Raw genomic sequence first — 17,448 nt, 5'->3', positions numbered from 1 at the left:
ATTCTATTATAATTTTATTAGGTAGATAATCATAAAACTAGAACAAATTAGTTATAAAATAAAAAATTTAAAATTAATTTGGTAACAAATCAAAAAAGGACGTGAGAAAATCACCTTTTATAAAAAAAACTTTGGGGAAAAATAAACTTTCTATTTTTAAATTATTCCACCAATTTCTATAAATAGTTTCACTTATTTGATGATTATCATTTTCAATCTACTTACAATACCCCTCAATACAATTCAATCATGTCTAAGGGATACACTGATCTCGACAATGTTATTACGGATATCGTAAAAGAAGCCGGTGAGCTAAATGCTTTATGTGGAGCAAAAACTGCGATTATATTTGATACTGGAGAAGACGAGTACAAAAAGAAGACGGTACTTAAGATGAAGAAATTATTTACTCTAAAGAAGATTGAATTGAAGGAAGAACAACTCTGTGAGGAGTTGCTGAAGGAGAAACAGAAGAATATGCAAGAGGAAAACGATCTTTCCCTAGAAGAGTTGCGTAGGCTTTCTGCCATTTGTAACAAGACGTTGGAGGAGGTTAGGGTAGCATATGCAAAAGCTCACCCAGATGTTGTTAAGAGACCATAATATGTTTTTATTCGTGTGAAACTTCTTTTCTATGGAAAAATATGAATAAGATTGGTCTGATTTTGGTTCTATACATGTCTTTTCTAATCTAATTTGATAGTGTTGAATTGGTTTACTAAATTTCATTGAGTCGTAATCTTTTAACCCGGTCTATTAAAACTCAACACAACTTTAATATCAATCCATCTCGGCTTATTATTTTGATTAAGATAATACGACGTATATACTTATTCAAAATCAATATTAACTTATTGGTACTTATTTTGAGATTAAGTATAGCTTTTATGGAGGTACTAGAGTTTCTCATGCTCCCTCTTTTCTTTTCTTTTTTTTTCCCTTATCAACTACGTTTAGTCGGTTACACATTCTTTTTCGCGATTTCAAATTCATACTTTTAACTATATATATATATATATATATATATATATATATATATATATATATATATATATATATATATATATATATATATATATATATATATAGGGGAGGGATCCGGTGAGAACACCTCCTTATGTAAGAACACTTCTTATGGTGAGAACACTTTTACACTCTCTATGTTCTATATTTGTTCAACAATGTTCTAAATTTTCAAACTCATGTTCTAAATTTATTCAACGATGTTCTAGATTAATTCAAGCATGTTCTAAAATTATTCAACCATGTTCTAAATTTTTAACCTCATGTTCTAGATTAATTCAAGTATGTTCTAAAATTATTCAACCATGTTCTAAATTTGTAAGCTCATGTTCTAAATTTATTTAAGCATGTTCTAAATTTATTCAAGCATGTTCTAAATTTATTCAAACATGTTCTAAATTTAGTCAACGATGTTCTAAATTTTCAAACTCATGTTCTAAATTTATTCAACCATGTTCTAAACTTATTCAACCATGTTCTTAACTTATTTAACCATGTTCTAAATTTATTCAACCATGTTCTAAATTTTCAAACTCATGTTCTAAATTTTTAACCTCATGTTCCAGATTAATTCAAGCATGTTCTAAAATTATTCAACCATGTTCTAAATTAATTCAAGCATGTTCTAAATTTATTCAACGATGTTCTAAATTTGTTCAACCATGTTCTAAATTTGTAAGCTCATGTTCTAAATTTATTCAAGTATGTTCTAAATTTATTCAAGCATGTTCTAAATTTATTTAACGATGTTCTAAATTTGTTCAGCCATGTTCTAAATTTGTTCAACCATGTTCTAAATTTGTAAGCTCATGTTCTAAAATTATTCAATCATGTTCTAAAATTGTAAGCTCATGTTCTAAATTTATTCAAGCATGTTCTAAATATATCCAAGCATGTTCGAATATTTGCATTTTTCAAGATCCGAATACATTTTCCGGAAATGTCTCTTAACCGCAAACAACCAGCAAACCTAGTCCTTCCATTTAGCCAAGAAAACTGAATCTCGTAACCTCAGACCAGTTCAGCCACGAAATCAAAAAAAATTCGAACAATCAATTGAGAATGCCGATTGAAAAATCGATGTCGAACAATCGATTAAAATTTCCACCGCGAGCAGCGATTCGATTGAATATTTCCGATTGCAATTGATTTCGAATTGAGAAGTGCTAATTGAAATTGATTTCGGATTGGAGGAGAAAGGAGGAGGATTGAACAAACTTACCGAAATTGCTCATTGAAATCGATTTCGATTTCGAACACCAGCGATTGAAACGATTCATGATTCACGAACCACGACCATAACCACCGACGATTTAAATTACTGCAGCGGCGGAAGACGAGCAGCGGCTGTTGGTGGTGGTGTTCTGGTTTGATTTCGTGACCACCAAAAACACCGCTGCCACCGGCGATTATATTTGCAGCAAGATGCGAGTGGCGGCGAGCGGAGATCGGAGAGCCGGATGTTGATGGTGGCTACGAGCGGTGGCCGGATGTGGTGGTGTTCGAAAAGAGAAGAGAGAGAACAACCGCCGTCACAACCGCGAGATACGAGCGGCGATAGGCGAGCGGCGATCGGCGTCCGGCGAACGACGAGCAGTGACCGGCGAGCAGTGGCGGCGAGCAGCGAACTGAGCAGTGAGAGAAGCGTTCGAAAGGAGAGAGAGAAAGGGGAATCGAAGAGAGAGAATTACGGTTGGAAATAATGAAAAAACAATGGTTAAAAAATAATTATATTGGGATATTTGTTCATAATAATTACGAAAATGCCATTATTAAAAAGTGTTCTCACCGTAAAGAAGTGTTCTCACGAGAGCCTTCCTCTATATATATATATATATATATATATATATATATATATATATATATATATATATATATATATATATATATATAATATTGTTCATTAAGAGAGTTTTGCCATGATTTACGAGTGTACGGAATGCAACATTTTTATATTAGGTAGCTAATCAAATTGTTGATCATTTAAGATAGAAGGAAAGAAAATAAAAACATTGCCAGCTATGAATGATTATAAGATATAGTTGAAATAGAGCTAGATAACCTATTGATAGTTATATACTTTGTAGATAATGATTGTGAGAAAAATCACGTACATATAATCTAATATATATATATAAAGGGGAGTTTTTTCAAGAGTAATAAGAGCGTCCACATAGGATTGCCACGTCATCACATATTATTAAATTATTAACTAATTAAATAAATAATATGAGAGTCTTGCCATGATTGATTACTTAATACGATAAAGATAGATTAATAAATAATATGGGAGTCTTACCATGATTGACTACTTAATACGATAAAGATAAATTTCACAAACTTTTTTTATCTTTGTGTATATATATACATATTAAAAATCTCAACCCTCACATTAAAAATCTCAACCCTCACCAAATTGTACGGAGGCTTCATTGTATGTGCTTCATTCCATCGCAAGAATATGATGTTGCATGGCGTTGGGTGAGGATGAGGTTGATGATCACTCTTCATCCTTTTCTTTACAGTTGAATTCCAATTTTTTTTATTTCGTTGTCATAATTTTACTTTGATTTTTATTGTTTATTTGTCGTCAATTACTCCGTACATTTATTCTTTATTTCGTTCCAGAAATACGGGACACCCGATGGTCACGGACTCACGGTGTACCGCATAATTGTTTATGTTGCATAGAAAATAATTTGTACGTGGTTCATTGGTTATTCATTGTTTATGTTAATTTTGTACAAGCATAATTGTTTTTGTTCTATCGGTTTATGTGTGTTCATTTAATACTACTTCGTATACCTACTGGATATTGATATATATATATATATATATATATATATATATATATCTTTGTATTCTAAATCATACATCATCAACACAGTTTAATTTAGAGCTAAATAGTGATTAATAAAATAAATTAAGTGTTATCTCGGGCATAATTTATGCTTCTTATACGGCACAACGAACTACAATTTAGATGTCAAAATTAAACCTAACATAGAATATACAACGATAAACGTTAACACAATCGGGGTTGCAAGCCCACATTTTATTTGGTTGAATTAAACTAAACTTAATGTACTACTTGAAATTGAAATAAAGTCCAAAAAACCTTACTCCGTACCAAAAATAGGAAAAAAGAAAGTAAAGAAAAACAAAGTAATTCACAAGACTAGCTATTTTAAAGTAATGATCACTATCGTAGTTTGAAGAGTATTAGCAATGAATACCACGTTATAGAATTTTAGATAAAGAAATCTTTTTCGGTTTATAATAGAGTTTTATTTTCTTTAAACCTATGATATTTGGATTAATTCATATCATAATAAAATTCTACTTGCATTAAACCTATATTTTTTCTGGTTATAAATATACGAGAGTATTATAAAACTATGCTCCTCTTTTATAAATAAGTGCTATATTATATTTGTTTTTCCTTTCACCCATAGTTATTATGATTTGATTACTCCGTACGTTTATGTTTCAGAAATATTTCGTTGATTCGAGCCATTAATTCAAGCAGAAACGATTGAAAAATAAAAGTACGTGTTTCAAGAAAAATAAAAAGAGATAATTAAAGACTTGATAAAAGATAATAAGAGATAAATTTTGATTAAGTTTCAGAAATATTTCGTTGATTCGAGCCATTAATTCAAGCAGAAACGATTGAAAAATAAAAGTACGTGTTTCAAGAAAAATAAAAAGAGATAATTAAAGACTTGATAAAAGATAATAAGAGATAAATTTTGATTAAGTTTCAGAAATATTTCGTTGATTCGAGCCATTAATTCAAGCAGAAACGATTGAAAAATAAAAGTACGTGTTTCAAGAAAAATAAAAAGAGATAATTAAAGACTTGATAAAAGATAATAAGAGATAAATTTTGATTAAGTTTCAGAAATATTTCGTTGATTTGAGCCATTAATTCAAGCAGAAACGATTGAAAAATAAAAGTACGTGTTTCAAGAAAAATAAAAAGAGATAATTAAAGACTTGATAAAAGATAATAAGAGATAAATTTTGAAAATTTTTAATAGATAAACAAAGACCCGTTAAAACTGTCATACTAATTGATTATAAAAAATTAAAAAAAAAATCAATATTCTAACTATCATTTAAAGGTGAAAAAAAAAATCTCATAAAAAAATGAATTTAACCCGTGCATCGCACGGGCTTTAAATCTAGTTAGTGTTTATGTGGGACTTTTTTACCACAAGTATACAAGATGAGAAATTTTCATTACTACTTCATCCATATGCACATAGTATCGTAATCGTTTACTTGATGTGCTTTGTTATAAATCACGATCATATAGGTTGTGTAGGTTTCATTGTATTTTACAAATTAACCTTTTAAATGAATTGTACGTTGTGAGTATGTCGTTTATAATTTCATTATATTTAAATGTAGTTATTTGACATTTTTTTTTTATTAATATATTATGAAGATTTGTTGATACCATTTGCACCACATTTTGCAAAGCACCGCGAGTTAAATTCACCAACACCTTTCATTTTTGTAGAAAAAGTACTAGAGTATGTTATGTTGATTTGCGATGATTGACGAGTGTAACTTTTTGTATAATCCAATTACCATTGAGATTAAGTACTTATGGTCCCGATGAAAAATTAAGAGGCTAAACAATTGACTATTTACCACTTTTAACGTTTGTCCGTTAAGCTTCCAATTAAAGCGTTTTGGTTTTATAAACAGGTGCACCATGAAAAACGAGCATTTATTCTATTCATTTGCTTTAAGAGATTATTACATTATTCAACTTTAACTTGTTTATTAAGAAATGAAAAATAGACAAATAAACCTTTATATAATCACATTTTACACCGGTGTGATGAATGTTATTTTAATCATCACGTGAGTAAAAAAGTACTTGTATAATTTTATACTACCAAAATAATTAAAAACGATTCTATGCATCCCAACTCGCAATGGCTAAAAACTACTACAATACTTTAGAAATATTTAATTGTCGTGACAAAATAAGAATGATAACTTAAGATTTTAAAAAACATAGTATATAAGGTTTTATTTACAGAAATATTGTATAATGTATGCAAGGAAAAATTAAACATTTTTTAAAACTATTAAGGTAACTTTTAATTTTTATTTGTTTTTAGGTAGGTAAAGAGGAGTTCCATCGAGCTGGAAGCATGAAACTTATGTAGATCACCCGACTCGATAAACGAATAAGGCCAAAAAGTTGTGAGCAAGTGTAAGTAAATCCTCAACCCTAATTTTTTATTTTTTATTTTTTGTGTTTACCACTTAAAAAAAAATCCACATTTGTGTTTTACCACCTAAAATCTTAAACTTTTATTTTACCACCTAAAAAAAAAAATTGTTTTATCACCTTTTAACAATAAAGTTAACGAAATCATTACCGTGCCCACTTCAACGGCTAGTATAACAATTTTTCTTATAAAATTATACGATATTTTTAAACATGTTGTATAATATAAGTTTGTAATTTAATTAATTTGGAGATTTGAAGTGCAGAAAATGGTGGTGAGAATTGAAGAGGAGTGCAGAAGAAGGTGAAAATTGAATGAGAATGAGGGGTGAAGAAGAAAATCGCATGAGGAAGCCTAATTTGTGAGCTCCACTAACAGTGTTGATAACTTTGCCGCTAAAAGGTGGTAAAATATTTTTTTTAAAAATTAAATGATAAAATAAAAATTTAAGACTTTTAGTTGATAAAACATAAATTCAGATTTTTATAAGTGGTAAAACACAAAAAATTTAAAAAATTTACCCTCACCCCTAAAAGTCTAACAGTGAAAACTGATCCAAAAAATCATAACCTCAGGATTGTAAGATACGAAGTATAATCCTTGCAGAATACAAACAACAGAAAAAGCTACACCAGCGCTAAATACAATCATTTTTAGTGGACCCTTTTTGCGTTTTTGAAATGAGGTTACAGTGATTGGTTATTCAACATATTGTTGACAAGTTCAAAACAACATATAGTATTAACAAATTCCCCCATACTTGTACAAATTACATGTGTGACACTGTGACTTGCCATATTCGAAATTCATGAACTTACCATAAAAACTACTACAAATTGTTTCAGTGGCAAACTTCAGTATTGCGTTGACAGACTTCAAACTTCAATCTTCATAGTGAAAAGTGAAAACAACCAGCATATGACAAGCAAAGGGTACATGCATCAACAGCAATCATCTTTCAAGTAGCCAAAGGTACATCAATGGTACATATTCATGCAAAGGAGACTCTGCTTGGAGTTTCTAAGATGAAGATCTAATAATCATTCAGAACTAGAGAGAAAAACTGTCTTAAAATGTTTCAATTATTATTTTATTATTATTATTGTTATTGCATTGACATCGGTACAAACCAAAGCATCGCATCAGAGACTATTTGTTCACTCACTACATGTCCAGCATTCTTCCCCTTATCATGGCCTCTGCTTTTCTCACTTGCTTCACTCGGCCTATAACGAAAACCTACATAAAACAACAGCACCGTATAAGAAATATAGCAATGGTTAACATTTTGAACTGAACATCTGTAGAAAAAATGAGTTCATGAATAAATGAGAGAGCAATACATTTCTTTATCCAGGTTACCTTCCCTAAAAGGGATATTTTAACTGATGCAGTGATGCTAATGTATTACAATAATGTATAAGACCACCGAAAAGACCACTTTGATTGCTTAACTAATAAGTTTCATTGCTTAACTATTTATTTCAGTGCTTAACTAATTAGTTCCATTGTTTAACTAATTGGTTCCAGTGCTTGACTAATTGATTCCATTGCTTAACTAATTTGTTCCAATGCTTAACTAATTGATTTCATTGCTTAACTAATTGGTTCTAGTGCTTAACTAATTGGTTGCAGTGCTTAACTAAAGGGTTCCATTGCTTAACTTATATGACACTAATGTGGTCTTTTGTGTAAGACCACCTTATATAAAAGTTTGTATTACAATAACCATTAAGGCTGATGTGAGGCTGAGACATGTGCCTCAAGTGTAATAAGATCTACTAATAGCCATAGGGCGTTAATGTTGTATTTCCATCGATTTCCAAACTCACCTTATCCGGGGGACCCTTGGAGCCTCCGATGAGAATCTCTGCACTGTAGATCATAAACATACACAACTGTGTTAAATGTAATTCATGCAATATGATGTATATACAGTATGACGCGTAGATACCCTGAAAATAACCACTTCTATTAAGTTTGAAAACAATTTTGATAAGATTGGGAACTAATATCACAAATCAAAGAACCGGGTGATGCTTCTAAGTTTCAAGCATTTAAGAAATCAGGTGAGTAGGTGAAAATTACTTGCAAGATTCCTTGATTGACAAAATTGAAGCTCCTTTTCTGCCAATCACACGTCCCATTTTCCCTGGTGGAACATCAAGAACAGAAAGGATTTCCTCTTCTGGAGCTTGTGTGTCCACGGGCAGGTCATCTGAACATTTAAAGAAATCAGATCAATGAGGCCTCACCACTTCTAAATGCAATCAAATCATTCTGAGACCACTACTTTAACAAGAATTAGGGAATAAATGGAAACACGCAGAATATTATACGCTTGAGCCTCACAAACACCTATTTCCAAAAGCAAGAAGTGAAAAATGGAAATTCAAGTCTGGTATCACATGCAATTGTAACAGCAAACAAATAACAGAAAGAACAGAATAAAGTGATAGTTTTTCCCCACTAATAAGGGCATAAGGCCATCTAGACACTCAATATATAAAATGTCAAGCATGTATTTCTATTTATTCTTTTACCTCTACTGCTCCCAAACACGGACGTAGAAAGCTTTGACCTTATTTTCCAAACTGTCTTAGACATAGCTCCTTCCTTTTTCTTTTTTTTTATCCTCCATAAGGTGCTATTAGTCTATACCATTCCTCAACAACATTACTTGAATCAGGTGACCATGTCGTCCGTGGCCCATGGGCACATGTCCAGGTTGGCTATTTTGTAAAAAAATAAAAATCCAAGATTTTGGCCCAAAATGAAATTTCAAATGTCCATAGCCATATCGGAGAGTCGAGGATCCAACACATGTACTTAAGGTGAAATCAGTAGTCTGAGTAACATACAAAATATATAAAAAGGCGCACCAAGGCGATTTGGAGTTCCCAGCGCCTTAGGTACGTCTCACTGAAGTGAGGCGCCCCTAATAAAAAGTGAAAAAACGGTGAGCGCCTCAAGGGGTGCGACTTAGTGCTGGTGCGCCTCGTCGAAATCGCCTCGCCCAGGCCATAAAAGGCGCTAGCTCCAAGCGCCTTGCCCCTCAGCGCCAAGGCAGCCTTTTTATACTCTGGTAACATAGCTCCTCGGCTCTAACAATCTAACAGCCTCCTCTTTTGCTAATCCTGTATCCACACATATGACATGATCCTTATTTCTACACATAAAACGAGAGGCGCGCCTTTTTATACACCAGTTATATAGCTCCTCGGCTCTAACAATCTAACAACCTCCTCTTATGCTAATCCTGTATCTTCACATATGACACGATCCTTATTTCTACACATAAAACGAATTTCCCCATCACAATATTCAACTCTATAAGTGAATTATTTCATTCTTGGGCAGGGTCAAGAAGCAGACTCTTCGGCAGAATGTTTTGACCAATTTCTTTGTTTCTTCCGCAAATATTCTTGGCCCAACTAGACAACTCATCTCTGATGCAACTAATCCGGCATAGTTAGCCAGGAAAACTAGTGGTCAAATGCCCCAGACCCCTCCTATCACCGTGGATTTAACCAAGGTGTCCCCGCAAATGGTGGGGGAGCCACAACCCCCCACAAAATCTTCAATTCTGAAGGTATTGTGGTAGAATAAGGAATGATAGAAACTTCCTACATTAAGCTATTGCTCCTAATTATCATAAGATTAAAAAACAGAGATGAAATTGCAAGCTTGAGGAACTAAGTTTGGAATGGGAAGAGGCAGATAGAATTGGAAGAGGCAGATACACTGAAATTTTTATTCTGTCCCACTAGATTTTTATCAGTTCATATACTAGCTACAAATCAAACATCCAGGAAACTAATGACAAACCTGGAATAGGAGGCAAAGCAGGCCATTCAGTCAAGTTATCGTCACTTATACAGAAACAGCGGCAATATAATTCACCGCGAAGAGCAAGATTCCACAGGGAATGGGCATTCAGCTTCTCCATCATTTTGTGATAGATGTAAAGCAGAAAGCGGACATCATCAGCAGCTGCACGGATCATGAGTTCAGATAATGGTCTGTATTTCCAGAACTTTGGATCCTGAAAATGAAAACCAAAATCAATAAGAAAACGCATAAAGCAGATACAAGTTAACGTACCACCCGTCGAGGGTGTTGAATGGCCATACAATTGCAAATATAACACATCCAACCCTAATAAGGCATACAGCAGCAAGTCTTTTCAAAATCTCAAGATAGTGCAAAGCATGCATTCCTATCTGCTAGCTGGCATATAGGCAAATCAGGAAAAAATATCAAACATGAAAGTTTAAGGTAAGCAACAATGTTGTAACTATATCTACACCTGGTTTTCCACTTAACCCTCCCACACCCTTTAACTTGTATTTGGGCTCATTAGTGACTTGCCAATTTGTCTTCACGTCTCACTAGTATTATTATAGTGCTGCATAAATAAGAAGTGGAAAAGGCAAACTACACAATGCACTTATAGAAACACATTCATATATATAAACTTTGAAACAGTTTATTAATAATGCCAAAGTTCTCTGCAAAATCAAACAACCTGAATAATCTAGTCATTAAAAACCCATGAATAAAACAGGAGATAAGCCTAATTAACCCCATAAGTTAAATGCCTAGATTGCATGTATCTAAAGAATATACTTCCAATAAACACAAAAAGGAAAGACAGAGGCAACCCGCAACTAGCAGAAAGTACAAGAATGGAGGAAAAGTTGTCCTCGTAACAGGGGGAGGAAAAAAGATTACAGATTAGCCCAATTTTGTTGATTTTTTTTCTCTTCCAAATATCTTATAGGCATAGCTAAAAAGTATGATTCCAAAATGATAACTGTTTGAACTCACCTGCCGCAAGAGTACACGAACCTCCTCCTTCTCAAGATAAGATATTCCTGCAGGGATGGACAAAATGTTAAAAGAAGTACTATATGAATGAAAACACAATTCAAGAAAAGGAGTTCATGCATGATATCATACAACCCAATAGTTAACTTGACATGAAAATCCTAATGAAAACACAAGTGTATAAAGAAGATCATCAGTACGCAACAGCACAACACAATGCACAAAACGTAAAGATTGACCAATCAGGTCATACAGACATACTAAGAGTATATTTGAGAATGTTAGCATTATGGAATTTATGGAGAAGACTTTGCAGGCTCAGGAATAACTCATCGCTGACGGAAATTCAACAAACTTGATTATGTAACAAGAATATCAATCAAAGGATGTTATCCCATTGAAAGTTTGAATTACATGGGAAGGACTTCTATTATCAGGCTAATAGTAACTGTTAGGTAAGGTTAAACAACTAAATAATTAATGGATCATGAATCCTCAACATGATTACTCCCTCCGTCCCAAAATTATAGTCAAGTTTTCTATTTCGAGCGTCCCAAATTTATAGTCCGGTTTCCTTATTTGGACATTACTTTTCCCACTTTCACATACACTATATTCCACTTTCCCACTTTTCCATACACTTTCCCACTTTCCCATACACCACATTCCACCTTTTACACTTTCTCATACACTATATTCCACTTTTCCCACTTTCTCATACACTATATTCCACTTTTCTTAAAACCCGTGTTTTTAGTCAAACAGGACTATAATTCTGGGACGGAGAGAGTATATGCTATATCGCATTAATACAATTTGTGCAAGTTTCATTTTTCACCAATCAATGTGAGGCAATTTCAGGGTGATCAGAATGAACTTTCAGGAAAAACAAAATCCACTATTATGCATGTATAAGAAAATATTAAGTTCCGCGAAAAGAGAGTAGCACAGATGTTAAAACACTTTCCAGTCCTCTGCTTTAGGAAAACTCCTTTTCAAGTTGCTAAATCTTACATAACAAGAATTTCTATTGCATCTAGTTGGGAGAATTGGTCGACAAAGCCCATTTAAGAGGAAGCCAAATCACACAAAAAGGAAATTAGAATATACACACCGAAATACCGAATCACGACATTGAACATCCAAGATGCACATCATTCTCTAAGCATCAGATGCTAGATTATAGTTGTTGGGATATATGACTTCTAATTCCCAGCCACAAGCATAAACACACACTTCTGCAATTTTTAAGCAATCAATCTCCAAAGGCTCACTCCAAATGAACAAACCAGAAAATAACTATTCAACTGAGATGTTATTAAGTTCTTGTTAAGTTGTTCCTACAACCAATTAAGTAAGTGCTACCAAATTGAAAGTTAAGACGCTCAACCCTCCATCTTCTCCAACCTACAATTAGCATATGAAATGGCTGACTTCATAGCTTCTCAACACGCCCGTAGGAAATACGCTGGAACTATTGGTGCTTATTATGTCAAGTTAATTGTAGCTAGACAAATAGAAGTTATTGTCATTTGATACAACAGTTGAAAAAAAAATAGTAGCCAATATTGGCAACAGTGCCATTTGAGATTAACACGACACATCAGTGTCACATTCTATGGGATTGTAAAATGAAGCGCATCCAAGGAACCAGCTGGGATTTTCAAGGAGAGAAAAAAGACAAATGTCAGGCTTGCTATGCGATGGAAATTCAAGATTACTAAGTTAACCACCTTCTTTTAAAAATTAAGGAAATTCTACATGATCAATGTTCCCTAGTTGTTCTTTTCATCAGCTAACCCACCATTTATTTAACTTTAATCCTAAAATTATTAACCTATCCCTAGTTAAAACCCATCTTGACCAACCCCAACCACCTACCCCCAAGCCACCGGAAACAACCACCAACCACATTGAAAACCACCTTCACCTGCATGCTAATCTCTATTTTCTCTTTCCTTCCCCCATATAAACAATCTTCATCCTGTTCAATCGCTTCTTGAAAGAACTACTGTAACTATGGCCTCCATAGCTAAAGGTTAACTTTCCTTTTCTAGAGTTATTGTTGATTCTTTATCAGTTATTGGCCAAATGCTCTGTTAAATTGCATTTGTAGCAGCCTCTCAAGGTTGTGAGGTGAATCATTATCTTCAGATTTCTTGTTCTTCATTTCTTGATCTTCAGATTCAGCGACAATAATATATTCAAAAAAATGTTCAAAAATAATTAGGAAATGGTGCTGCTTCCTTTTTTAGCAGTCTCTCGAGATCAGAGAGGTGAATATTTGTCTTCTAATGGAAGGAAGGATGATCCAATGTGAACAACTTGCGTTATGTTTAGTGAGCGAATAGTTTAGGAGAGAGAATAAAATGAAACGGGGTTGGGTTTGTTAATTAGTTCCGTCGGCCAGGAATAGGAGACCCGATTTGACGATGATGAACGGCTTCCTTTCTCTCTCTGTCACGATCTTTGGTGGTTGTTTTGTGGACTCCAATGTTGTTGAAGGATCTGTGACTCTGTGAGGTTAGTTTTTTTTGGAGGAGATAGATAATGAGGAACCAGGAAGTATTAACTAGAAGTTAAATCAATTTATTAATGGTGTATTAGCTATAATTCTTCAATTAGTGCACCTTAATGATATATGCAATACCATAAGATCACCTTAGAAACTCAAAATATTTTGTTTCCACCATGTGGAATAAATGATACCACAAGGCCACCATGTAGAATTTAATTAAAAATTAAGATCGTAACACAGGTAAAGCCCGTAAAGGAGAGCCAATAATTCTAGCCTTATTGAAGCTATAACTAAGAAGAACTTTCCTAGAACCACTAGTCCTATGAGGCAAGGATATGATACAACAACAAAAAATCTGGATAGAGTTTAAAAACACTTTTGTCAGTATTACAAGCATGTTTTGTTTTAATATAAGAGTACAGCAGCAAGCCCTAGTAAACTAGCCTAGAAGCTGTACTCCTTCCTGAATATTGTGATCAACACTGCATTCCTTAATGTTTGAAACTATCACTTTTGTGTATAAACATCCCTTAATGTTATAATTCCTTGAAACTATCATTTCTGTGTATAAACATTTTAAAAGTTAGGCACAATAAATAAATACCGTGACAAGTGTAATACCACAATAGCGTGGATCTGCAAGAAGAGCAACAAATGAGATGTAGTCATCAGGCACTCTTGGTCGTCCTTCCTGTTCTTCGATCAAGGAATACGCTATCTGTAAAATATACATAGACCATTTGAATCTATGGAGAATTTAAAAATTGCTACATCCATGATGGAAAATATTTGAAGCAATGCAGTGAATAACATCAATTCATCCAGTAAAATGTCCTTAGCAAGCGGGTATGAATGAAAAGCATAAACATATTCTTCGTAGTTTACATTTCTCAGAAACCAATGCAGATTGCAGGGAAGATTATTCTCACTGTTTGGGGTCAATCAAATGGGTTCTTCATTACTAATCTAGCATGCAAGAAAGCTCAGGCTGTTCTGAAATTATAACTACCAATTTGCTCTGTCTTTATTAATAGTTGCATTCTGTACAAGTCACCCACGTTAGAGAAAAAGGCTAATTAAACCCAATCAGGAGACCGGGTAAGAGTTATTTGCATGATGGTGCTGAGAATCAGACAAATAGGGTAATTTACACTTAAGGAGAAAAGCAAGGAAGAAAGCAAAATATGATGTACTTTGTAAATTTGAATCAACTTCAAGTGCAAATGAAAATAAAAAAATCTACCTAAAAGCAATATAGCAACACTAAGTACAAAAATTCAGCTACATTAACTGATCAGAAATACACCAAAATGCTCACCTGGGTATCCATGACATTTTGTAACTTGATGCCAAACTGGAAATACAGTGCCTAGAAAATAGTGAGTCAACATATAAGTTTAGTACAAAGCAAACTAGAAATAAATTATAAACGGCTGATAGACCAATTAGAGACCTCACTATCACGTTTGCAGTCATGTATAACTTTAGTGATGTATCTAGATTCAAGAGCAGGCTTACACGCTTCTATGAGCATGTCTCCACCTTCTATGGCATCCACAAGATATATAGCATCAGGAAATGCAAGCTGCAATAGAGAAAGTAAGCCACCTTGCTCAGTTCAAATTATGGAACACCATCTAAACCATACAATTTACAAAAGTCACACAACACTCTACAACTGGTCCACAGTGATATCAAGCTACAAGCCCCACGCAAAGTAGAAAAGAGAAGTCACCTCAATGCATAATTGTACAGGTACAACAAGATCATATCAAGTTGTGACTTGCAAGTGCAACAAAAGTAGATCAAGCAATCAAACACACAAAAACCAAACCACCTTCACCCCCAAATCTCCAAATCAAAAAAAAAGGTAAATAGGCAAAGACAAGTTTTCACTAATGGCTCATATACATCTGGTAGATAAAAGTACTTCAAAATTACCAGGAAAAATCACTAACCTGCATTATACAAAGAGTTCCATAACGACACAGGTCAACACCTTCACAATCAAAGCCAATAACCAGCTTTGTTTCAGGACAGGGTTCTAAGAACTCCACAGGAAGCTGGGAAGCTTCGGTGACAATATGAATCGGAACCAGTGGAGCATCATCTGAAACTAACCCACCTACACAATTTATAATTTCTCGTGTCAGCCAACAAAATATACATATGGGTGATTTTGATCTTTACCTCTTGTTTATCATGACTAAACTCATGGGTACATAAAGATGGTAAAGAAAATAATAATTCCTGTTAAACACCCTTCAAAAGGACTACACAAAAAAAAAGGTACCATATCAACAATCAATGAGTGAGGTGCCCTAACTACTAGCCTACTATGAATCTAATTAACCTCATAAATCGTTGTTAACCGTGGACCATATCCCAATCATCAACCACAATGTTACCCCGACTTCTCCCACAATCAAACAGAGAACCAATTCAAGATAAACGATACAAAACCTTTCTCCCGAACTAGGGAAAAATAGACTACCCGATCACAAATACTGGGCAGTTCATAGTTCATCCTTTGAAATTTCAATCAACCCAGTCTAGCTGAGAAACCATGAACTCCATATATAAACCTAACAACAGCAACATAAACTCTAAGCATGTGTTCCTCATCGCGAGAGATTTAAGCAACGCCACTTATTTCTAACTCATTAACTATAAAATTTACCATTTCATGTTCAATAGAGGCAGAACTCAAACTTTATCTACTCAAAGAAATTTGATTAAACAATCATCCAAATACTATAATAGCACAAAGTCCCCGATAAAATCATCAGAAAGTTAACTTGCAGGCTTGCAGGTATATGCATTATGCTCCCCAATTTACCAATCTTTTTCTCGTCATCCCTTTACAGACACATTCAATCATACACCAAAAACAAAACAGACATAATACAACAGATAAAACAGTTCTAATAGATTATATATGAGCAAAAATGACATCAAAAGACTGACAAAAAAACACAAACCCACTTCAAAAATCAACAAGTTCTAATCAAAAATGAAGTTTATCAAAAACCCACTTAATTTTTAGGATTAAAAACTTAATCTGTATAATTATTGCTAAACCTTGAAGCCGAAAAATAATCAACAAATCTAAAAAAAAAGCTGCAAATAATTCATAAAATTAATTTAACAGAAGATTAATTAAATAAAAATGGTACCTAAGTTCGAAGGCAATGGGACATGGGCATGGTGCGAAGAAGGATCGTCCGCCATCTGATCAGACCATTACAAGACTGATCGGATTTTTGGCTCAAATCCCACTTTTGTATTTTTTTTCTTTTTCTTCTTTGGGTTTCTTTTGTAAGTATTTTTGGTTGAACACTATGGTTTATTTATAGTCCAGTCATTTTTGAAATTTCACCTTTTTTTTTCTTCCCTTTTTTTCTTACGTTTTTTTTTTTATCTAGTAGAATATAAATTAGGAGTATGGTGCACAATGACCAATAAAATTGTGACACATCATTGAATAAAAGGGTAAATGGTTTGAGAATGGTTAGGGTTTTGCATTAGACAAGTGATAATTATATATCCACAACCTGAATAGTACTCGTATTATTTATAAATAAATATTTGAATATAAATATTATAGATATGATTGAAATCTGTAAAGATATGTCTTAATAAATTAACTCGTATTATTTATAAATAAATATTTGAATATAAATATTATAGATATGATTTCAATCTGTAACGATATGTCTTAATAAAGTATAGTATCTTGATGGATTACAAGTATATGAAAATACTTAGATCTCACGTTGAAAGTATATATTTAGTGTGTCGTTATTTAACGTCCGCCCACGC

The 17,448-nt window shown here is 33.4% G+C and overlaps 1 protein-coding gene across 1 annotated transcript; it reads right to left on the bottom strand.

Annotated features, from left to right (window-relative positions):
- Positions 1–7,211: 7,211 nt before the first annotated feature.
- LOC110789270 (uncharacterized) lies at positions 7,212–16,961 on the bottom strand. Its single transcript, XM_021993920.2, has 10 exons — positions 16,803–16,961; positions 15,585–15,751; positions 15,080–15,211; positions 14,945–14,995; positions 14,248–14,344; positions 11,109–11,155; positions 10,107–10,323; positions 8,367–8,496; positions 8,111–8,153; positions 7,212–7,517 (listed from the first exon to the last, which is right to left on the bottom strand). Exons 1-10 carry the CDS (start codon positions 16,855–16,857, stop codon positions 7,443–7,445), a joined length of 1,014 nt encoding a protein of 337 aa, XP_021849612.1. The 5' UTR covers positions 16,858–16,961; the 3' UTR covers positions 7,212–7,442.
- Positions 16,962–17,448: the final 487 nt, after the last annotated feature.

Source organism: Spinacia oleracea, chromosome 1 (genome assembly GCF_020520425.1).
Source record: "Spinacia oleracea cultivar Varoflay chromosome 1, BTI_SOV_V1, whole genome shotgun sequence".
NCBI classification, from domain to species: domain Eukaryota; kingdom Viridiplantae; phylum Streptophyta; class Magnoliopsida; order Caryophyllales; family Amaranthaceae; genus Spinacia; species Spinacia oleracea.
This window is presented reverse-complemented; position numbering and strand designations above follow the sequence as displayed.